Genomic DNA, 25,288 nt, shown 5'->3' with positions numbered 1-25,288 from the left:
GATTTCCAGAAAGCCTTTGACAAGGTCCCTCACCAAAGGCTCTTACATAAATTAAGCTGTCATGGGATAAAAGGGAAGGTCCTTTCATGGATTGAGAACTGGTTAGAAGACAGGCAACAAAGGGTAGGAATTAATGGTAAATTCTCAGAATGGAGAGGGGTAACTAGTGGTGTTCCCAAAGGTCAGTCCTAGGACCAATCCTATTCAATTTATTCATAAATGATCTGGAGAAAGGGGTAAACAGTGAGATGGCAAAGTTTGCAGATGATACTAAACTACTCAAGATAGTTAAGACCAAAGCAGATTGTGAAGAACTTCAAAAAGATCTCACAAAACTAAGTGATTGGGCAACAAAATGGCAAATGAAATTTAACGTGGATAAATGTAAAGTAATGCACATTGGAAAAAATAACCCCAACTATACATACAATATGATGGGGGCTAATTTAGCTACAACGAGTCAGGAAAAAGATCTTGGCGTCATCATGGATAGTTCTTTGAAGATGTCCACGCAGTGCGCAGAGGCGGTCAAAAAAGCAAACTGGATGTTAGGAATCACTAAAAAGGGGATAGAGAATAAGACTGAGAATATATTATTGCCCTTATATAAATTCATGGTACGCCCACATCTCGAATACTGTGTACAGATGTGGTCTTCTCACCTCAAAAAAGAAATTCTAGCACTGGAAAAGGTTCAGAAAAGGGCAACTAAAATGATTAGGGGTTTGGAGAGGGTCCCATACGAGGAAAGATTAAAGAGGCTAGGCCTCTTCAGCTTGGAAAAGAGGAGACTAAGGGGGGATATGATAGAGGTATATAAAATCATGAGTGATGTGGAGAAAGTGGATAAGGAAAAGTTATTTACTTCTTCCCATAATACAAGAACTAGGGATCACCAAATGAAATTAATAGGTAGCAGGTTTAAAACAAATCAAAGGAAGTTCTTCTTCACACAGCGCACAGTCAACTTGTGGAACTCCTTACCTGAGGAGGTTGTGAAGGCTGGGACTATAACAATGTTTAAAAGGGAACTGGATAAATTCATGGTGGCTAAGTCCATAAATGGCTATTAGCCAGGAAGGGTAAAGAATGGTGTCCCTAGCCTCTGTTTACCAGAGGATGGAGATAGATGGCAGGAGAGAGATCACTTGATCATTGCCTGTTAGCTTCACTCCCTCTGGGGCACCTGGCATTGGCCACTGTCAGTAGACAGATACTGGGCTAGATGGACCTTTGGTCTGACCCGGTACGGCCGTTCTTATGTTCTTATGTACAGGGGGGCAAACAGTGCATGTGCTCAGAGGCAGAAACATGGGTGCTGAGGAAACTTTTATTCTGAAAAACTTAGGCATCTATAGGGCTTGGCAGAAGTTTTGGATCACAGTGGAGCCAAAACTGGGATTGATGTGCCAAAACCTGATACTTAGGCACCTAAAGTACTTTTGTGAATCCCACCCAAAATGTTTTCTTAATCTGAGGTATCCCCTGTTAACTCATTTTAAGTTTAATTGAGCTCAAGGAATCAAGGTTACTCTCCCCTGTATGAATGAATCATATGTGGCGGTTTTTTTCTTCAAACTATTCAACTTTTTTCAAGCTCTTTCTCCTCCCAAGTAGCTAAAGTAGTAAACTCCATACTGCTGTATCAGAAGAATATAATCTTTGCCGGATTTCTAAACTTAAAAAGGAAAATACTGGTGTCTAATGTGGCACTTCCCCTTAGAATAGAGAGGAGACACTTGTTACTGGCTTGCTAAAGGAGAGACCAGTCACCTCTATTAATCTGAGATGAATTCATAAGGTTTCTGTGGGTTGAATTAAGAATGATAAAAAACAAAACAAAAGGAAAACGCTGCCCTACCCAGCAGAGTAAAAGAAAACAATTTAAAGGGAATTAAATTTTTCTGTTGACACATCAGAAATTGCTCTTCTGAAATGCTGATGGGAACTCTGATAATTCAGGTGCAATAAGCTTCAAGTTTTCGGGAGGGCTGTCTGTGTTTTCTTTGCTGCTTTTATTATTAGCTTGTTACTGTAATCCAACAGGCTCTTGTGATGGCGTATAGCCTCAACCCTGGCTCTGAAAGGGTTAATGTGGATGTGAAAGGCCAGTTAACTCATCTGGCTGCACCTGCAGGGTGGGCCAGGCACTGGGTGATGACTATAAAGGAAGCACAGATGAGAAGGAGGCTACAGTGAGAGTTGGAAAGAATACTTCAGTGCCTTGTTTAGTGTGAGAGAGTGGAGGGACTGAGTGGGTTGCAGAGGAAGTTTATGAGGAGAGTTGGCTCCGGAATCCTCTCCTGAGTAACACAGTGTGACAAGAGGCAGCAGAGATACAGAGAAGCCAGTGGGATACAGCAAGCTCTGGTGGTGAACCCTGATAATGGGGCAGGACCTGGACTTCCAAGGAGAAAGCCTTGGATGGTGGTCAGTTGAGGAATGGAGATGTATCAAAGGTCAAGTCTGAAGAGAGGAGAAGTGGGTTATGTTTGTTCTGTTGGTTTAGGACAGAGGTGGGCAAACTATGGCTTGAGGGACCATCCTGCCCAGCCCTTGAGCTCCTGGCCAGGGAGGCCAGCCCCCACGTTCCTGCCCCTTCCCCGCAGTCAATGGCGGGGTTGTGTGTTCCTGCTGAGCAGCGCGGCAGCATGTCTGGCTCTGGCCGGGTGGTGTGGCAGCCAGACATGCTGCTCTGACCTGCATGGTAAGGGGGCTAGGGCCGGGGGGTTGAATAAGAGGTGGTCCGGGGGGTAGGGGGGGCCGTCAGGGGACAGGAAGCAAGGGGCAGTTGGATGGGGTGGAGGTTCTGGGGGGTGGTCAGGGGACAGGGGTGGGGTTGGATAAGTATGGGAGTCCTGGGGGGCCTGTCAGGGGGCAGGGGTGTAGATAGGGGTCAGGGGATGGGGAACAGGGGGGGCTGGATAGGCATGGTGTCCTGTGGGCCCAGTCAAGGGGTGGGGGTGTGGCTAGGGGTCAGAGCAATCAGGGGTTTGGGAGCAGGGGGGGTTGGATAGAGGGTGGGGTCCCAGGGGCAGTTAGGGGTGGGGGTTCCTGGGAGGGGGTGGTTAGGGGACAAGGAACAGGGAGGGGTTGGATGGGTCAGAGGTTCTGAGGGAGGGTAGTCGGGGGCAGGAAGTGGGAGGGGTTAGATAGGTGGCAGGGGCCAGGCTGATTAGGGAGCACAGCCTTCCTTACCCGGCCCTCCATACAGTTTTGCAACCCCAATGTGGCCCTTAGGCCAAAAAGTTTGCCCACTTCTGGTTTAGGATTTTGTTAGGGAATTCCAGGGTAGAGCCCTGTGAGTTCTGGTCCTGAGAAAAGGGTGACCCTAGAGAGGGTGTGGGGAGAAGTCCTGAAAAAGAGACTACAAGAGGAAGAAGTCCAGGGAGGCAGTAGAAAGTATGATGAAGAAGCCCTTGGCTTCTAATTATAGGGTCCACTGGCAGGGGAGTTGGTGGTGGGAGGCCATGGATATGGACAATTGAAAACCTGAGAGAAACGTGTGGGGTCAATGGGGCTCCATATCAGGCTGAATTCCTTTGTTTTACTTTCTGTTACCCTGTAAAGGGTAAGACAAAAGCATGATCTGCCCACAGGGCTGAGTCATAAGAAGAGTCAGATCACTGCTGGGCTGTAACCAGCATTAGCAGGGGGTGCTATATAGGACATAAAGGGGTGCACCAGCAGAGAGTCTAGCTTTCACAAATCCATACATTAATGGAGGGAATTCCTGAATCCCTCTCTCACCTCTTATAAGAATCTGAACTTTCACAAGTTGGTGTTTGTCTCCCAATTTGATTTTAAAATAAAGCCATCACCCTAATTTTGACAAGGGGTCTCATAGCCTGTAAGACAAGTTTATAGGACACTGAAGTGTTTCAAAATGTCTTTTAGAGGGAGCAATGTTGGTCGTGAGGTATTGCTACAACGCAATACCACTTCATGAACGTCGTGACAAAACATCACCATTCTCTCATATACTGAGGTAAGTTTGTCCTGAAGGACATTTTAAAAAATGTCATCAATTAGCTACAATCAAATGACAGCTCTGATAATTTCAGGTTTTGTCATCACTTCTTGATATTGTAGCTCAGTTGCATAGTGGCCTCATTAAGAGTGCCCATTCGACCATATTCTGATTCAGGAAAGCAATGATACTGTATGTCAGGATTGCACTGGCAAGAGCTGGACAGCCAGCAGAGCAACTGCCTGCAGTATACCTGGATCATTGCCAGTGCTATTAGTTCCACTTTATTAACACTAAAATAACTTGCACATCAAAGGCCTAATATTTCCAGAATAATATATTCTGCGTTTGATTTTCAGTAATGCCTATGGAATAACTATACCCTGTCCATGATACACCATAATAGCTATACATTAATATATTCTAAGGCCAGAAGGGACCACAGTGATCACGTAATCTGACCTGCTGTACAACACGGGCTATAGAACTCCCCAAAATTATTCCGAGAGCATCTCTCTTAGAAAAACATCCAATCTTGATTTTAAAATGGTAATTGATGGAGAATCCACCATAACCCTTATTGTTCCAATGGTTAATTACTCCCACCATTAAAAAATTGTGTGGAATTCTATGGCCTTCGATGTATGAATAATTTTAATTATATATTTGCTAGATTAAAGAGACCATTATCAAATATTTGTTCTCCATGGAGGTACTTACAGACTGTGATCAAGTCACCCTTTAACCTTCTCTTTATTAAGCTAATAGACTGAGTTCCTTGAGTCTATCTCTGTAAGGCAGGTTTTCTAATCCTTTAATCATTCTCTTGGCTCTTCTCTGAACCCTCTCCAATTTTTCAATATCTTTCTTGAATTGTGGACATCAGCACTGGACAGAGTATTCCAGTAGTGCCCAATACAATGGTAAAATAACCTGTAGTTCTACCTGAGATCTCCCTGTTTATGCATTCAAAGATTGCATTAATCTTTTGGCCATAATGTTGCCCTCATAGGTCACATTCAGATGACTATACACCATGATCCCCAAATCTTTTTCAGAGTCACTGTTTCCCAAGATAGTCCCCCATCCTGTAAGTACGGCCTACATTCTTTGCTCCTAGATGTACATTTACATTTGGCTGTATTAAAATGCATACTGTTGGCTTGTCTCCAGCTTAAAGTGATCCAGGTTATTCTGTAGCACTGACCCATCCTCTTCCTTATTTATCACTTTCATTTACCAATATACAAACAACACAAAATTTGTATTTATTCCTGTATAAACTGAACAAATTAAAGTTTATCTAAGCTATCTGTAATATGCCACTGTAGTATCTAGACACCAACAGTGAAATCCTGGTCCCACTCAAACAGATGGCAAAGCCCCATGGTCTTCAACAGGACCAGGATTTCATGCAGTGTACCAGAATCTCACTATCTGGGGTGAAATTCTGGCCCTATTGAACTGAGTGGTGGGATTACTACTGAATTCAAGGGGGCCAGGATTTTGCCCACTAAATCAATTTACAGACCTTTAGCCAATCCTCCTGACATTTCCTATATAAGAAATCTATCAACCAAAGGTTAGTCTAAAAATCCTCGCTCTCAAAGCTTGTTTACAAGAATGATTAGATGATGGCAAATTGGGGTGTGAATCTACCTGTGCTAGCCTTCTGCATCTAACGGTCTCTGCGCACCCTGCTGATGCGTGTTAGCAATTCATTAATGTGCTTTGAGCTAGTCGTGTTTCAAAGGGACAGTTAAGACAATGCTGGCACAAGAACAAATGCATATAAACTAGCCATCAACAAGCTTAGGCTTCAAATTAAACTAAGATTTCTAACAATCAGGGAAGTGAAGCTCTGAAACAGCCTTCCAAGGGGAGCAGTGGTTTCAAGACTGAGCTTGATAGGTTTTATGGAGGAGATGTTATGATGAGGTTGTCTAGAGTTGCATATAGCCTGCTATTAGCAAATCTCTCCAATGGCCTGGAGATTGGACACTAGAGGGGAGGGTTCTGAGTTACTGCAGAGCATTCTTTCCCAGGTGTCTGGCTGCTGGGTCTCGCCCACGTGCTCAGTGTCTAACCTATTGACCTGGGGGAGAAATTCATACCAACCACAAATACGGCAAAGTGACGGAGACACTGGGGGGGTTTCACCTTCCTGTGCAACATGGACCATGGGTCACGTATTGATTTGAACTAGAGTAAATAGTGGATTCTCTTTCACTTGAAGTCTTTAAATCATGATTTGAGGACTTCAGCAACTCAGCCAGAGGTTATGGGCCTATTGTAGGAATGGGTGGGTGAAGTTCTATGGCCTGTGATGTGCAAGGTGGTCAGACCAGACTATCATGGTCCCTTCTAGCCTTAAAGTCTATGAGAATCTCTGTCAAGGAGGAAAGCTTTCATTTTAAAAGGATAGAACAGCTTAAACGTTCTGCTGCTCCTCTTCCTCTCCTGTGCTGCTCTTCCTCCCTGAACTCTGCCCTGTCTGTCCATCTGTCAATGCTCCTCCTCCCACCTATTGAGCAGTCACAGGCTGCAGGGGAGGAAGAATTGGTGGTGCTGAGGGTGCACTTCCTTTTTCCATCCTGCAGAAGGGCACTGCAAGTGGGCAGAATGGCTTCCTGTTCCAGATCCTTAACTGCTCCACTCCACAACCAGTGCTTGAAGAAGGAGGAAACGCAAAGAGAGCCAGAAGGTAGGTAAGTGAGTGCCTATAACAATCCAGGAGAGGGGAGGAAGAGTTCTGACCTGGAAGCAGTGTAAGAGGAAGCCATGGAAGGGAGGGGGAAGGACAGAGCATGCACACGTGCAGAAATGTAACCACTACTGTTAAGCGTCAAGACAAATAAATGTATTGATAATTTCATACCCATCACCCCACCCCCCAAATGCAGATGCAAACCTTGTGAGTGCATGGAGGTGTTTGTGTGTAGTCAAAAGGGCAAGCGGTGGATGCATGGCCATCTGTGTGGGTTGGGTGGGTGGGTGTAAACGTGTGTTGAGAGGTGTGCGTGTAACAGCGGCTGAGGCAAGGGGTGTCTATTGGTGTTTCAGTGGCAGAATGAGTGAATGGTGCAGACAGATGAAGAGACATGTAAGTGTCTACAAGTTTCGAGGGGGCAGTTGCAAGGGACAGAGCAGGAAAGAAAGAAGAAGGATGGAAGAACATGGAGAAAAAACCCCAGGGGAGGTAAGGAACATAGGGAAAGAAAAGGAGACAAGGAAAAAAAAGAAGAGAAGGAAAAAATAGTCTGAAGTGAAATTTAATATTGAAAAAGGCAGAGGACAACTAATTCTAGAAGCTAAAGAAGGATAAAGGAAAGAGAAGGAATTCCAGAAGAAAGGGATATCATTAGGTCAGATTCTGACTCATGCTAGTGCTACTTTGCTTTGCCCCCTTAGAGAAAGACAACCTCCAAACTGGCTTAACTAGGTTCCTGGGGCTGACGCCAGCATGGGGAACCATCTAGGTGGTGTAGGGCCAACTTAGCTGGGCGTATGCCACCCCTTCTAAGCCCCAACTAAGGCATGGCCAGGGCAACAGAAGTGCACCCAGGGAACTGGAATGGCCCTTGGCCAGCTGGGCAAAACTACCGGAGAAGGGGCCAAACATCTGGCCCCCATGCCCAGTGTCCTCTTCACTTTTCTGCTTCTAATATATAAAAATGCTATTCTGGGTTAGGAGATTTTTATGGCTCCCGCTATACCTTGTACAATTAGTTACTTGGGGCCTAATCCAATACCCACTGAAGTCAATTAAGGCATGCAGATATACAGGTGGAGTGATACAAAAAGCTGTGTCAATAGATATTTTTATAATTGCCTAAAACACTTGAAAAAAAGTTTCCTATAGCATGTAGCACATACAGAATACTTAATATGATGAGGTAGGGTGATGTAAAGGTTTCATCAACAGTCATTTGGGATGACCGTCGTAACTCACTCATAAGTAATGTGGCCATCCTAAGTTCAGGCCAGTAAACTTTTTAGATCACACCATCATGTACTCCCTATTTAGAATATGCAAACTCTCCTGTGAGTTAATGTCCAGCAGGTTTTTGGTCTATGCATTTGCACATACTGTAAACTACTACAACAATTCTGATCCAGACTGGATCAGCTATGGTTTAAAGAGAGAGAGACTGATTTTCACATACAAATAACTATAATCAGCTATGCTTTCCTGACTTGTCTGCTGTCTTAAGCTGAGTTTTTCGGTAAAAACATTAATTACACAATTTAAGCACAGAAATATCTGCTAAACTTAATACAGATTTTTTACTAAAAACATCAAATCTGGTTTTGCACCTTTTAAAAAATATGTACAGTTTGGGAATTTAGGTCAACAATCATATTATTAAATTATTATGAAATATTATACAGCTCTTATAAATTATAAACTATACTGCTCTTTGTACCAGGAACACTGCCTTGTCTCACTAGATGTTACCCTCTGTTCATATCCTGAATATAAGGTTTCAGCTTTTTTGACTATTTTTGAAGACCACTTGAGCCAATTTCCAGCCTAAAAGAGAAATAAGTTTGAGCTACCAATTTAGATCCAGGAAGCATAAGAGTCATAATGATTAAATGTCTTTTAGGCACAAATTTTCAATTTAAATAACTATGCTGTTCTGTACTATTTAATAAAACCATGTACTGTATATAGTCAAAATTTCTTAATAGCGAAGATGACAATGACTGACACTCATGTAGTCCTTTCATCTAAAGAATCCCAAATCATTTTACAAATTATGGTACTGTGATAGGGTATCTATCCCACACTGGCACTAAGAGGCTTAATGAGAGCTTCAGAACTCAATTAACCTACCTGTTGGCACTTGAACAGGTGTTAAGAAGGTTGGTTAGAAGGGTCACCTGGAAAGGAGTCAAGTTTCCTTAAAAAGACAGAATGGTCAGCTAGTGATAGACCCAGAAAAGATGAGGCTGGGAGCTCCTGCACTGTGGGAATGGTTTGATAGAAGTAAGAAGCAGAATATCTGGGAAGCCTCCAGAAGGACTCGCATTCAAGCTTGGGTAGGGTGGAAGTGGTTTAAGTTTGTACTTTTGGTTTGGGATTTGTTGGAGATCTTGATGGAAGAATCCTGTAAGTTATGAAGTATGAAACCTCTGAGGGTATATCTACACTGAAATTAGACACCCGTGGCTACCTCAGCCTGTCAACAGGCCTTTCCTACAGCTCCTTCTCAGGCCAGCTGACTTGAGCTTGGGCTGCAGCAGGGCTGTTTAATTGCAGTATAGACTTCTGGGCTCAGGCTGCAGCCTGAGCTCTGGGACCCCCAACCCCCACCACAGGTCCTAGAGCCTGGGCTCCAGCCTGAGCCTGGAAGTCTACGCTGCAGTTAAATAACACTACCGTCCAAGCCCTGCAAGCCCAAGTCAGCTGGCACAGGCCAGCCACGAGTATCTAATTGCAGTGTAGACATACCCTGAGAGTCTGAGAAAAATACAGGTACACAGTGGGCCCAAGAAGGAGCTGTAGGAAAGGCCTGTTGACAGGCTGAGGTAGGAAGACATTCAGGGAAGGTAGCAAAGGATGGGTTTGAACAGATAAACCTTGTCTTTTCATTATAGGGTCCCTGGGCTGACACCCAGAGAAGTGGGAGGGCCTAAGTTCCCCTACCAGTCACCAGTGAAGGTGGAGTGAACTTTCTTCTTGTATAAGGGGAGGAGGACTCGTGAAAGCCCTGGGGACAAGAAGATGTAAGGACCTGGGACCCAGGGTCAAGGGCTGAAAGCCTGATGTAAAGTTGCTAGACTTTTTGTTACCCTGGAAGGGTTCAAACTAAAATGTGACCTGGCTGGAGGGCCAAGTCATGAGAAAAGAGACCCCCACAGGACCAGACTGAACATCGGCAGGAGGCACACCATGCTACAGCGGAAACAGCGGCTACACCACATGCAGCCAAGAGGGGAGCACACCAGCAGTGAGTCCACCTTTCCACAGGTAGCAGTTCTGCAAACACTTAACACAAGTAAAGTTACCCATGTGCATAAGTGCTTGCAACACAAGGCTCTATTTTATATAATCTGCACAGCCCAACATATGGGAGAATGAAATGCCATCATGTACAGGGTGAAGTGAGACTACACTGGTTATCAGTTCACAACACTAGACATAAGAGTTTAGGTCAGGAAGTGAAAAAGAGTAGCATATCCAAATGATACTAAAAGGGCAATCTGAGCTATGCAGAACTGATTACCCAAACTGGAATCTGGCCAGGATATGATATTGCTTGGTATTTTTTAAGTGTGTGTGTGCTTTTAACAAGCAAAATGTAAATGAACATCTTCTAAAGCTAATACCTGAATTTTTTTTATAAGGGACTGAGAATCATTTCTGTGGACCAGAAATGAAGTAGGAATTTTGAGAAGCCAGCTCAGGAGAATGCATCATTGCACCAACTTTCCAATCACTGTCCCAGCAGCTGACACGTCCATTGTTCTTCCTTTTGTTTGGCTTGTCTTACCTTTCTAACCTGCCTTTTACTGGTTACCAGGTAACTATGGCTGAATTGCTGTGAATGTATATTGAGATGTGATTGTTGTCTTAGTTTTCGTTTTTAAAGTATGATTGCTCACTGTCCCACTTCCAGTACTTTAAAGGAGGAAGGAAATCAACAGTTATTGAAACTTTAAAGTTTCCGCAGAACTCATTAACAAGCTAGGGTGACCAGATGAGATGAAGAAAATATCGGGACACACTGGGGGGGCGGGGTCTGCCGGTGGAGCAAGAAGGAAAAAAGATTGCTGCCAGCAGAGCAAAAACAAGCCAAGTGCTGCCGGCAGAGCAAGAAAAACAACAAGAAAAACAGTGCTGCTGGTGGAGCGAAATATCGGGACAAATTGCGTCCCAACCGATCTGTGGTCAGGATGCGGGACAACCACCCAAATAGCAGGACAGTCCCGATTTTATAGGGACATCTGGTCACCCTATAACAAGCAGCCAAGAGGGGGCACCAAGGTAAAAAGATTACATATAAATGGGATTCAGTTTGCCAAAAGTAATTAATACATCAAGTAAACTAGAGGCGACTATTGCTGTTAGTGACAATTTCACTCTAAAACATCTCGCCCCTTAACCCTGTAGACAAGCCTTCTATTCTTCAGCAACATGGTAGTGGCAACATAATTTTCTCCAAAATACATCACCACTGTGCCACCATTCTGACCTGGAGATATCACCCTCCTTGAGGAAAAAATGATCATATGCACATTCAGTCCTTGGTCTCTGAGTTGAGCCTGCCAGTTAAGGTACCAGTTAATGGCAACAGCAATGGTATTTTTGTAAGATGTCTATAATACTTAGAAATTGACTCTCTTCACGTAGGCCACCAAACAGCGATCAGTTGTTAATGACTTTGTTTTGGTCATAATTTCCCTGGGCTGGATTTGAATGACTCTATCTTATTACCAATTCCCTGAGCTATTCAGTCTTTCAAAATCTCTTATTTCTGACCCAGGAGTGATACTGGACTCTACTGCCTGTAACCTCAGAAGCTCCAAGGCCAGTCATGTTAACAAGAGGCTTTCATACTGAAGTTAGTCTAAAACAGGGGCGATCACATATTTCAGTTAAAAAAGCAGTCTTTTTTAATCCAAGAGAATGGGTAACTAACTATATCTGTAAACCCATAGGAGTGGAAAATAAATGGCAGAATGCATGGGATGCCTCCTTAAACCTCTAAGCAGCACACTAGTTAGTTGAATTCAAAATGGGTTCAGATAATTTACACTGGATTCAGTCTACAGCCAGGAACTTCTAAACATCAGGAATGTTTTTCAAAAGTATCAAATTAATGTTTTTTGTGAATCATCTCATCATTCTTCCTTTTGCAACAAATAATATTTATACCATAATTCTCTTACATCTTTGAATTTTGCAGTTAAAGTGACACCACAATAGGAAATCTAGTCAATTTAACCAAAAAAAAAAAAAAAGGTTAAAAGTAGTTTCAGGTATTATATGGCTCCCTGAGTTCCCTCTAGGGAATGCTTGTGGTCTTATCATTTTCCTAGTGTTAAAAATGTTTCTTGTTCCTGTGGCTGTGTGAAAGACTGACAAAAGCAAAAGGGGAAACAAAGGCCCTGATCCTCTGGACACTTACTAGTGGGCACATGGTTTCTACTGTAATCCAACTGAAATAAAGGGATTATTCACAGTAATAAACACTAATATTATAAAGTATTTGCAGGATTCATAGGTTTCAAGGCCAGAAAGGACCATCATAATCACCTACTCTGAACTGCTGTGTAACACAGGCCACAGACCATCACCCTGTAACTACTGTATCAAGCCCAAGGAACAAGAATCAGCCATTAAACAATCAAAGAGGGGAAACAGTATCATCTACTATATATCAAGTGCTATTAAATGCATAAACAAATTGAAGAAACAAAGGGGAAAACATTCTATTTAAAGGCACAGGGCCTTTGTTTACTTATACATAGGCTCTTCTTGAAGACAGCTGATGCTGCATCAGTTAACTTCAAAAATGTGAAACACATGTAATCTCCATAACCGTAAGGACTGAGAACTTAAATTTTGGCTTTAAATAAGTCAGATTGTGCAGCAAGGGAGTGAATTCTGCAGCAAATCTGGTAGTTATGGGATCATGGAATATACAGGGCCTGGATAGTGACTATGTGCCAATAAGAAAGCACTTCTAGTATTTATAATGTGAACTGTATTTTGAACACAGAAAATGCTGTAACATCCTTAATACACTATGTTCTCTATCAAACAATTCCACTCGATTTAATTATTTTATAGTGCCATAACTATACACTTAGAAAAAGCTATCGTTAAATAATCCTTGATGGTCTGTCAGCCTCCATAAAAGTTAATTTTATCATCGTCAAGTTAAACAGTTCTACAATGATATTGTAAAAGGGGTTTAAAATATCCTATTGCAGTTCAACAGATTATAAATACAACTGAGTGGGTTGATCTATTTTGGATATCTATTTTTTATGGCCCCACCACCATGGTATCTGAGCGCCTCATAATCTTTACTGTAGTTCTCCTCACATCTCTGAGAGATAGGGGAAAATCTATGTTCCTCATTTTACAGATGCGGAAATGAGGCCTAGGGAGACAGGAAGTCTGTGGTGCAGCAGGGAACTGAACCCCAGTCTCCTGAGTCCCAGCTACTGCCCTAACCATTAGACCAACAATCCTCCTTGACAGGAGCCATATAAAAGTGAAATATTAAGTTTCCCCTTTTGTTTAACGTTGTGTAGTAAAATAGATTAAACTTTTTCTTTTAAATACTGAGCATAACGCTTGCTATGCAGGTGCTTCTAAAATTCCCTTTTAAGGGTACATCTACACTACAGGATTATTCCGATTTTACATAAACCGGTTTTATAAAACAGATTGTATAAAGTCGAGTGCATGCGGCCACACTAAGCACATTAATTCGGCGGTGTGCGTCCATGGTCCGAGGCTAGCGTCGATTTCCGGAGCGTTGCACTGTGGGTAGCTATTCCATAGCTATCCCATAGTTCCCGCAGTCTCCCCTGCCCCTTAGAATTCTGGGTTGAGAGCCCAGTGGCTGATGGGGCAAAAATCATTGTTGCGGGTGGTTCTGGGTAAATGTTGTCAGTCATTCCTTCCTCCAGGAAAGCAACGGCAGACAATCATTTCGCACCCTTTTTCCCTGGATTGCCCTGGCAGACGCCATAGCATGGCAACCATGGAGCCCGTTCAGCTTTTTTTTTTTCTTACAGTCACCGTATGTGTACTGGATGCTGCGGACAGAGGCGATACTCCAGCGCTACACAGCAGCATTCATTTGCTTTTGCATGATAGCAGAGATGGTTACCAGTCATTCTGTACCGTCTGCTGCCAGTGTAATTTGGCAATGAGATGACGGTTGTCTGTCCTTCTGTGCTGCTATCATGGGTGCCCCGGCTGAGATCGGCCGGGGGCGCAAAAGCAAAACTGGGAATGACTCCCCGAGTCAATCCCTCCTTTATGGTTTCTAAAAATAGAGTCAGTCCTGCCTAGAATATGGGGCAAATGTACTAGAGAAGCAGTGTATCAGAGAGTACAGCTGCTCTGTGTCAGATCCCGCAGAAATGATGAGCTACATGCCATTCACGCGGGGTGCCCCTGCAACAACTCCACCCGTTGCTTCCCTCCTCCCCCAACCTTCCTGGGCTACCGTGGCAGTGTCCCCCACATTTGTGTCATGAAGTAATAAAGAATGCAGGAATAAGAAACACTGAGTTTTTAGTGACATAAAATGAGGGGGAGGCAGCCTTCTGGTGCTATGACAGTCCAGGCAGGACATTAAGCAGTGTGGGGGAAAGGAGCCCAGCATCCCACTGTTATGATAGTCCAGGCAGTACAGAATCTATTCTTTTCACGTGAAAGGGAGGGGGCTGAGTGAAGCTCAGCCCCCAGTAGCTATGATGAAGACGGTTACCAGCCGTTCTGTACCATCTACTGGGAATGACCGCGAGTCATTCCTATTTTCACCCAGGCGCCCCTGGCCAGCCTCACCTGAAACCAGCCAGGAGCACTCACGGGTTGATAAGAAGGACGGTTACCAGTCCTACTGCACTGTCTGCCACCAGGGAGGGGAGAGGAGCGGATACTGCTCTTCACTGCTGCAGCATCGCTTCTACCAGCAGCATTCAGTAGACATAGGGTGACACTGAAAAAAGTCAAGAAACTATTTCTTTCCCTTTTCTTTCACGTGGGGGGCGGGGGAGTAAATTGACGAGCTATTCCCTGAGCCACGCCGGACAATGTGTTTGACCCTACAGGCATTGGGAGCTCAGCCAAGAATGCAAATACTTTTCGGAGACTGCTGTGGACTGTGGGATAGCTGGAGTCCTCAATACCCCCTCCCTCCCTCCATGAGCGTCCGTTTGAGTCTCTGGCTTCCCGTTACGCTTGTCACGCAGCACTGTGTAGCCTGTAGATTTTTTTTTTCAAACGCTTTGGCATTTCGTCTTCTGTAATGGAGCTCTGATAGAACAGATTTGTCTCCCCATACAGCGATCAGATTCAGTATCTCCTGTACGGTCCATGCTGGAGCTCTTTTTGGATTTGGGACTGCATTGCTACCCGTGCTGATCAGAGCTCCACGCTGGGCAAACAGGAAATGAAAATCAAAATTTCGCGGGGCTTTTCCTGTTTACCTGGCCACTGCATCCGAGCTGAGATTGCTGTCCAGAGTGGTCACAGTGGTGCACTGTGGGATACTGCCCGGAGGCCAATACCGTCAATTTGCGGCCACACTAACCCTAATCCGATATGGTAATACCGATTTTAGCGCTACTCCTCTCGTTGGGGAGGAGTACAGAAACCGATATAAAGAGCCCTTCATATCGATATAAAGGGCCTCGTAGTGTGGATGGGTACAGCGTTAAATCGGTTTAATGCTGCTAAAATCGGTTTAAACGCGTACTGTAGACCAGGCCTCAGAGAGAGGTTTCTTTTAATTCACATTTTTCTGTGAAGAAGATTATATTGACAATCTGTGAGGATGCAAAAATATTACCATGGTCAACATTTTGACTGTCCACAAAAACCCTAGATTGGCCAAATGCTTATTGGTTACAACCTGTGAGGCTGCTAAAAGATAATTTATAGATTCCAAAGCCAGAAGGGACCAGTGTGATCTTCTAGTCTGACCTCAGTGATTACAGACAATTACATCTGTGTTACCTCAGGTACATTCTTTGATAATTTTAAGACATTTATTTCCAATCTGCTAGGAGAGTTAATGATACTGTTATAATATATCTTATATACTGTAGGTTCAAGGGAGGGTGAGAAGAATACATGTTATATATTTGTACAAGAGCAGCATTTCTGCCCTTAGCTATAATCCTGCATTAGTATCAAAGTTTTCCTTGAGAAATGCCTGAGTTCTACCTAATATTAAGCAATATTTGAATAGACCCTGGAACTGTTTTTTCCAGAGGTCAGCAAAGTAAATCCACTTTGAGAGTAATAAAGGAAGGAAAATTCAAAGATTCCATATGACTAAATAAATACATGACTAGAGATTACTTTTTTTTCTGAGTACTCGAGTCTGAAGTGAGCCACTGAATTAATTTGGAAAACATTGAGTTAGGCACAGTTTTCACATATCATTCCAGAGCAACAAAAGGAAAAGTACAAAGAGAACCTCCATTACCTTTTAGGACCAGAGAGGTGGTGTATATATGGTCAGGAGTAGATATGAAGTAAAATTTGTGCAGAGTAAAACTGTTTCACAATAAATACGAAGATTTAGGTTGTGATCCTACAGTTACACGTGTGGGTAGTCCTACTGGCTAAGTCCTAAAGGACTAAAAATTGGATCTTAAGGGCCTGAGCCTGCTATCACACCAGCTTTACACCAGTGTAACTCCACTGACCTTAATGCAGTTGCTCCAGACTTACACAAGTTTCAGTGAGATCAGAATCAACCCTTAAGACTTAATTATTAAGGTAAAAATATATAACTAAACATTACCTCTAGCTGCTTAAGAGCAAAAGGAGAACCATCCTGCTTCAAATTTTGAATGATTTCCTCCATGCTGTTTGCTGAAAACAAACTAAAAAAAAAAAAGAAGAAAAGCCTCATATGACTTAAATGTATTATCTGATTCCACCCTTCTTCCTGCCTGTGAAGTAATGAGAACTGTCAGACATTAAATACAGAATAGCTTAAATAGATCATCAGACTGATTCTCTACACTATCTCATCTCAATTACTGCAACATCCTTTTCCCTGGCCTGGACAAATAAAATCTTGCTCTACACATATCCATTCAGAATGCAGCTGCAAAGGTGACTTTCTTAGTCCATCATTTTGACCATCTCACTTTCTCTTTGCATCCCTCCACAGGCACCCTCACTTTATTATAACAAATATAAGTTACTCATCTTCATTTTTAAGGCACTCTAATGATCCATCATCTCTCATTCAGTGCTGAAAGGACAGCTCCTGCCTCCAATCACTCACTTGTACGATTTTCAAATAAGCACCTTTGTACTTTCTTCTGTGCTTCCCTTCACACTTGGGATAAGCTACCTGTAAACATCCACAAAACTAACTACAATAGAACCTTAGAGTTACAAACACCTTGGGAATGGAGGTGATTCGTAACTCTGAAATGTTTGTAACTCTGAACAAAACATTATGATGGTTCTATCAAAAGTTTACAAGTGAACATGGACTTAAAACAGCTTTGAAACTACTATGCAGGTGAAAAATGCTGCTTTTAACCATCTTATGTACAAGAGTGACAAACTGACAAACAAGGGATTTAATGACTATAGCAACAGTTATCAAAAGTTACTTTTATCACTGAATCAGCCAAGAATACCCATAATATGTAGAAGACTATAGGTAAGTAATAAGTCTACTAGGTCAAGAACCCTACAAAAACAGATGTTAACAGACAAGGCTTTAGCCTTTTTTATTACATAACCTGTTAAATCCAGTAAACATTAATATTAGTGCAAATCTTCCACATAAGAGGTAAGAGGAAAGAATGATAGAGTACCTGTTAATCTTGTCCATATGTTCATCAAGTACAAACTGCTTCTCTTGATCAATTTTGCACTATTTAAAAGAAAAAACATCTTTCACTTGGTTCTGTCTCGGCCTATTTGGAAACTTTAAAAGCCCATCACTGGTACTTAAATACTATATTGATTTCCACTACAGAAAAGCCTATGCAGATAGCTCAGTTAATGCTGATTACCATGTTTAATCAAACAGTATTTTACAGTACATACAAACATGTCATTGTGTGTTGAACATTTTAAAGTTTTTATCTCATGATGTAGTGTTAGTTACAAGCTATCATATAGCTCAAAGATGTTTTGTCAATATTTGTCAGTAACAGACACAGAGAGAGCTGATTTATATACACTTTCAGAGTTCTCTGAGGAACAGTAAGGAAAGGAAAATAAAGCTGTAATATGAGAGATGTGGAGCTTTTAAAAACATTTTTGTACAATGGTTATTTCTATTTTAATATTAGAGATCCATATCTAACTGGAAGGTATGTACAGATTTTCTTTTAATATATGTCCGTTTATGGAGGAGTGGGAAGGGGAAAGCAGCAGCAACTGTTAGCTGCTGTGTTTTTTAGGTGATTTTTTTTTTTTAAAGAAACTTAGTACTATGGAATTTATTGGCTGATCCCAATTAGTTGTATTTTCTCTTTAAGTCTTATAAGAATAAAACTTCTCTCCTCTTTTGTGCTTGCTTGGTTGTTTTGATTTACAGTATTAATGTCGGGACATCTGAACTTGTAAGATAATGATGTATGCTTCCATCAATAAATATACAATCTTCTATGAGGATAACACCTTACCAGCAACAATACTATTATTTATAACCCGTCCAATCTTCAAAGTAGTACTAGGGCCTCTTCCTACCTCTTTCTCGCCTTTTTGTTTATATTTATAAAGTGTTTACACATATACAATTAGAAGACATGATAATTTTGCATTAATTGATTCACATTAACTGCTGCTATTGACTGACTGCCAGCACCTGGGACTGCATGATGTGATGTGTTAGAACTGGAGCTCATGACAAATGTTTTAGACCTGCTAGCCTAGGGGGCTTAGAATACAAAGCAATGTTTCACTGACACTAGCTGCAGCTCAAACAGGTTCCTTGTCACTTCTATCCCAATGAAAGTGAAGGTGAAGCTTCCATTCCTTTAACTCTCAGCTTGCACTGTACTTTATAGCAACATACTCTCTCTTGGCTTATAATTTCCATTTTATCAAAGATATTCAGTGGTGGTAGATACGTTAACGTATTCCAATTATTTATCCACTTAATATGTATACAAGAACCTAACAATTCTAACTGGGAAATAGCAGATACCAATCTCATTCTAAAACCAAACAACCTTGAAGGCATATATGGCATGAAGGAACAAAATTAAGTCTGTTAGCACTAGGGCTTTTTTTCTTTTGGAAGAAGTACTGTGAAGCTTACTAGAGTGGCTATTATAAAACTGAGTGCAAATTATCTAAAACCTTTTGATACATGCATGCAACGTGTTACAAGGAAATCTGACATTTTCTAGCTGTTCGATATGAAGTTAAATTCACTCCCAAAAATCTTGACTGACACTCTCAGAGAGAATTATGAATTTGCGCTTTGGAAAATAAGTAATCTCTCTCTGAAAATGTAAAACTAGCAGTATTTAGTTGCTTTAATTTAAAGCATTGCTTTAATGTTCCAAATGCATTTCACTAGAGCCTACCAAAAGCCTGATCCTGTTAACATACACTATGCTTGGTAGTATTTGCCAAATTGGGCCTCAAAGTTAAAGGGACATCATTAATCACTGAAGTCTGGGCTCAAAATTTAGACTCTGCAGATTACTTTAAAGAAAATAAGAATGAAATTCACATTACGTGCATGAAACCATTTTACTCTGACTTAAAGTAGGAATGGCATAGGTGGGAAGGCAAAACCCACCCCAGAGTGAGGGATATGGCATGGCATTAAAATGAATTGGGAGTCCCTCACAATTTCTAGTTTGGTCTTTAGGCTGCAGTAGCAGTTTCTGTGTCACATGGTGGGATGTCAGAGCCACTGAATCCACATAATTCCAGAGTGCATGGCCACTCCCCCTGCACTCAGTGCTAGTCCCATTCTGTCAGTGGCTGTCCTCAGGTGCTGAACATCAAAACTGAAAAGCAATGACTAGTAATGCCTAGCACTTATTTACAGATTTCCATGTTCAGCACTACTGTGCCAGTGGATGAGAACGACCAAATAAAACTGACCAGTCTAACTTCATTGTCCAAATCAAAAGAAATGCAAAAAGTAGTGAAAAGTATATTAATTTTTTTTAATTCTTTTACTTATTTAATGTTAATATATAAATTATTAACATCTTGCAGTAATGTGTAGAGGCTGGAGTCCATTCTGTAGGGTTCTATACAAACATACAGCAAATGATGGTTATGTAAATAAGATTATTATTTAACTTGATAGTTGCCCCTTTATTAAAGTTTGAGATTGTAGCTAGCCAGCAGATTACCTTCATGTGATATGAGTTCAGTACATCAGCAACATTTTCTTTAGAAGGAGATTTTAGTGCTATCAAATCTTCCTCTAGTGCAGGCAGCTATCAAAAAAAAAAGAAAAAGGAAAAAAAAGCCAAATTAAAATAATAGGAGAATAAAATGTATTTCCAGCTAGATTATTTTAACAGTTATGGATTAAAGACTCTTGACCTGATTTAAAGAGGTGATGAGCAACAGATGCTCAGCACTTCTGAAAATTGAGCAGTCTAGATTGAATTACACCTTTTGGGGAGCAGTACAGAGGACCTAGTCCTAAGCAGAACCTCTGTGTGGTGGAGCAGAGAGCCACCCATACCCCCACTCATCATGAAAGAGTTAAAGAACTGCTGTTGTCAAAATCAGCCCCAAACTGCTACATCTGTGCAGCTTCTCAGGCCTGGGGATGAGCCCTTAAAAGGGAAAAACTCAGACCAGCTGGGAGTGGTGCTCTGAAACAAGCAGATCTACAGTTTTCAGACCAGAGTCCTAGGCTGTGTGTTAAAGAACAGGGAGCACTCCCATCCTGAGCCCACTGAGTAAAGAAAATGGGCTGGTTTTGTTGTTGAAACTCTCAGTTCTAACTCTTGGTCTTTAGCTGTATAGGAGGATGGGAACTGAGATTTTCTGTAGAGCCTGAAGGTCTGTTTCCCCTCCTCTTGATGAGGAAAGGGGTCTCCTACCTTGAGAGTCTGAAAGCTATTTTCTTCTCTGTTTGGGCTATTTTTACAACACCCTGGAAGGAGGTGCACTTGCTGTGATGTGCAGCTGGAAGGCTATACTTCAGATCGCAGGACTGCTATTGCTCGTGGAACAACATATGAGGTAAGGGAGGTGCCCAGCTCCACCTCATGGGGTGACCTTAAGGCATAACCTTTTACATACTGAGAACTGTGGCTGAAGCAGGTAAACAATAACTCTCAGAGCTCTGAGAGGGTACTGGGAGTCCTGATGCTGTGCTATACTTAAAGATAGTGTAGTGTTTCATAGCCTGGGCACCTAAAGATACTGTCAGTAGCTGAACTAGGCCTATGGTGTCCTTGTCCCTGAGTGCAAAGAGTGTCATGGTGAAGAGGTGGGGAGGAAGAGAGTATAGGGAAAGCTGGTTATTTTCTCTTGCCCACTTACCCATCTATGCAAAGGATAGGCACAATGTCACGCTATGACTTTACCAAATGAGTTGATGATTTAGATCTCTCCATAGCCAATTTTTTAAGGCCCTGACCCTGCAAACACTCAGGGATCTAACTTGAACATCAATAATTTCCATTGGCTTCACTGGAATTGTTCATGTGTGAGAAGATAATCAGCTGTGTAAAGTGTCTGTGAGATCTAGACCTATCTATGTTACTGGGAAAGAGAGCTAAGGATACAGCATTGATTGTGACTTGATTTCTTTCCAGTGTTTTTGACCACCTAACAGCTCATCTCCAAGTGGGATTTGGAGTCAGTGGCTGCTTTAACTGCTGTCACCTAGAATCATACTTGGGGAGGTGTGGGCTTGGAATAGTTCTTGATTGGTTGCCCATACGCAAGCACTAGGAGATTCTTTTAGTAAATGTTTCTAGTACATTGACATTTTCACAACTGGCTACCACAATCCAGTGCTGAACATAACCCTGTAGCAAAATATCAATTTTATATTTTGTATATAAGAACAGAAGCCTAATACATGCTAAGCACCCAATTACCACTGGCTTCATTGGGACCTGACAATGCTCAATGCCTCCTGTGAGCCAGGCTGCTTGAGTTGAGTGTGTTTCTGGACCATGAGATCTGCCTGAGTTAGAGAAGTGTACAGGATAACCATCTGTACTGATTTTGTAACAAGAGATTCATTTGTTGAGGCAAAGAAGATTAAATCAGATCCTTAAGATATTCTGTACTTTCTTTTTGGTGATATCTCCAATACTATATACCTCTGATATAAAGGACCATCAAAATGTTGCTGACAAAATTTGTACATATGAAGCAAGTCACTGCATTCAAGTGTTTGGTTGTGCATATAAATGACTTGTTTTGGTGTTCACAGATGCATGGACACTTTGTGTCTAGGAGAGACTTTAAAATTATGTCCCAGTGTGACCCTAAAAACTCCTCGATGCCAATTGGCAAAGGGTTCACTGTTCAGTAACAGCAAAGCTTGATTAAACGCACTACCATAACCCTTTGCTGTCATAATATTTATCTATACAAAATGTTGTGTGAGATCTTAACTGAAAGGTAGGATCATGGTGGTCCATAATATTATTATGGAATGTATATGCTGATTATATTTTCAGTCTACATGCTGAAAAATGTCCTTTATATTAAGGTGTTACTCCCCAGCAGAGGAGGAAAAACTGTTTTTGCTGGATAAAAGGCATGTATTTTCAGACCTTTGCTTAGGTTAAGCACTGTAAAGCCAACACTATGGAAGTCCTAGTTACATGTGACAATCAACAGGAAAAACAGAAGTTTTGAAAACAGCTCAGGGTGCAGGCAGGGAGGAGTGGTTAGGGGCTGTGTGTGGGCAGTGGGTAGCTCAGGGTGCAGGGAAGGCATAGCTCAGGATGTAGAGAGAGAGGTATTAGGGACTGTGTGCTGGGAGGACTCCCCTGTGGTCTCTGTTCGTGGAAGGGTCTGCCAGCCATGGAGCTGGGTCCTCCCACTCAGGTGGGCTCTTAGCGAGCAAAGGGGGCTGGGACCTGAGGAGCAGCTTCAACCTGGGGCATGAGCAGGAAAGGAAGGAATGCTGCGGTTGCCTGCTCCATGGCACTAGCCAGAGCAGCAGCTGCCCTGCACTGCCCAGGGGGAAGTGGGGGAAGGACTCAGGAGGTGTGGTGCTGCCCCTGGGACTGCCTTGATCTTGTGCTGCAGTTTGCGGGGGAGGGGAGGCAATGCCCTCCATATCCCCAACTCTGCTCACCACAGGCTCAGGGCCTTAGCCCCACGGGGAGTGCCAGGAATTGGGGCATCAGCACTGCTTTAGATGAGAAAGTACTTTAGACAAGGACTTCAGCTGTTAGAATTACATTTAGACTCTAGGATGTGTGTATCTTTTCTTTTCTTTGTAACCTGTTCTCCTTGCTCACTATCTCCTTAAATATTAATCTTTTGTTAAACTTGTATTGCTTTTCACTATAAGCAGATTGCAGTGCTGTGTTATAAAGGACCTGATCCTGACTGTACCTATCAAGCTGTGTGTACATTCTCTCTCTGGGGACAACTTAGTTGGTAATTATTGTGAGTATTCAGTGATTAGGGCTGGATACTACAGGGAAATGCTTCTGAGGAGCTTGGGGATCAGGATACGTGAAGTGTTAACCTTCAAGGCAAAGTAGGGGCTGGCGGAGCCCGGGATGAGTACTTGAAGGGCTGGCAGTGTGAGGGAGCTGACATCCAGTTACCACAGGCAAGACTCCATCTCACTGAAGGCAGGAAGGTAAAATGGTGATTCATGGTCCTGGACACCCCAGGAAAGTGTAATACCCGTACTGCACCAATGGGGTTGATGCTCTTGAGAGGCTAAATTAAATTTTATAATTAAAAATCAGTTTAATCTGTGATATCCGCACAAAGAAGAAATTCAGCTTCAAGTAAATCTAACACGATGACCCAGGGGTCGTCAACGGGGTGTCCGTGGGTGCCGTGGCGCCCGCCTGGGCATTCATGTGCGCCTGCCAACTGGCCGCCGAACAAGCAGCTGCCGAAATGCTGCCAAGAACTGGCAACGTCAAGAAGTGCTACCGCCGAAATGCTGCCTCTTGATGTTGCCACTTCACGGTGACATTTCAGCAGCTGCTTGTCCGGCGGCCATGCTCCTCGGTGGCTTGTCGTCCAGCACCCACCCCACGGAAAAGGTTGGGGACCACTGCTATGACTATTATCAAAGGTAACGATTGACAGACTTACCTTTTCTGATTCTACAAAGTGTGTAGCAATTCCTGCTTTTTGCGAATCTCTCCCTTTCAGTCTAAATCCTGTAAGAGCAAGGCAATAGCCAATTTTTCCTGAAAGTCTTGGCAAGAAGTAGCCTCCACCTACATCAGGGAAAAGGCCTGTAATTGAAGAAAACAAGAAAAATGTGAAGGAAAGGTCTAAAAATTGACTGTCATACCACCCATTCAATACACAACTCACTGCACACTGTGAGCTGCCTTCCCACTCTCACCTCCAGGTTTTTACATAGCCCTCTAGCCTGTACCAGACCTCTTTGACCTGGTCTGCCAGTCCTCCACCCTCTTATCCAAGTCTCTCCCTACAGTGCACTTCTTCCACAATGCCTTCAAATTCTAGTCCTCCCTTCCGGCAAGTATTCACAACAGATAAGCCAGACATCACTCCCAAGCTTTTCATGAGAGGAAATATTTCTCTTTATATATCTGCAAAATACCTAGCATGTTGCTGAATTAGCACAAAGAAAACAACAGAAATGAATGGGCAGCAGGTTTAAAACAAATAAAAGGAAGTTCTTCACACAGCACACCGTCAACCTGTGGAACTCCTTGCCTGAGGAGGCGGAGAAGGCTAGGACTATAACAGGATTTAAAAGAGAACTAGATAAATTCATGGAGGTTAAGTCCATTAATGGCTATTAGCTAGGATGGGTAAAGAATTGTGTTCCTAGTGTCTTTGTGTCAGAGGGTGGAGATGGATGGCAGGAGAGAGATCACTTGATCATTACCTGTAGGTTCACCTCCTCTGGGGCACCTTATATTGGCCACTATCGGGAGACAGGATACTGGGCTGATGGACTTTGGTCCGACCCAGTATGGCCATTTTTATGTTCTTATGTAACTTGTTGCAAATCAAAAGTGGAAGCTAATCTCTCTCTCCAACATCATAGTTCATTGAATAATCAAAATATATTTCAATACTCTCCCACATAGCAAATAACATTCATGAATTTGAGGCCTCCCTAAAATTTTAGAGCCCATCAGCTTTGAGACCCCAAAAGCTAATCCCGGGCACCTTTAGAGAAGACCACAGCTAACCCGCATTTGGGGGAGGGAAAAATCACAACTTTCAAAATGTAAACAAATCATGAAGCCCGAAAGTTAAATAAGTTTCTACCTATTGCCTTTTATTTAAAAAGTAAACAATGAGTCCAAGAATCACATTAACATTTAAGAGTTCCAAAAGGACAGATCCTTGGGCTTGTCAAAGGCAATATACAAGTTCTGTGGTCCTCAAACACAACCCTTAATATTTTTACATTTCCCATTAAATATTTACACTAATATAATTGGTCAAAT

General features: G+C 42.5%; 2 protein-coding genes across 6 annotated transcripts in view; one reads left to right on the top strand and one right to left on the bottom strand.

Moving 5' to 3' along the window:
• Positions 1-25,288, top strand: part of NAB1 (NGFI-A binding protein 1) — a 314,417-nt gene that overhangs the window by 41,871 nt on the left and 247,258 nt on the right. The window lies entirely within an intron of this gene.
• The window catches only part of HIBCH (3-hydroxyisobutyryl-CoA hydrolase), a 91,233-nt gene that overhangs the window by 13,246 nt on the left and 52,699 nt on the right, over positions 1-25,288 (bottom strand). For all 5 annotated transcript variants that reach the window (XR_007768338.1, XM_050916379.1, XM_050916382.1 and 2 more), the window contains 4 exons: positions 23,946-24,091; positions 20,030-20,116; positions 17,516-17,574; positions 16,480-16,561 (listed from right to left, as the gene is read on the bottom strand). Coding sequence is in view for 4 of the 5 variants with exons in the window: in XM_050916379.1 (XP_050772336.1) it covers positions 16,480-16,561; positions 17,516-17,574; positions 20,030-20,116; positions 23,946-24,091 (374 nt within the window). In the remaining variant the exon portion in view is untranslated. The remainder of the gene's footprint in view (positions 1-16,479; positions 16,562-17,515; positions 17,575-20,029; positions 20,117-23,945; positions 24,092-25,288) is intronic.

The sequence above is a fragment of the Gopherus flavomarginatus genome, chromosome 10, assembly GCF_025201925.1.
Source record: "Gopherus flavomarginatus isolate rGopFla2 chromosome 10, rGopFla2.mat.asm, whole genome shotgun sequence".
NCBI lineage: Eukaryota > Metazoa > Chordata > Testudines > Testudinidae > Gopherus > Gopherus flavomarginatus.
This window is presented reverse-complemented; position numbering and strand designations above follow the sequence as displayed.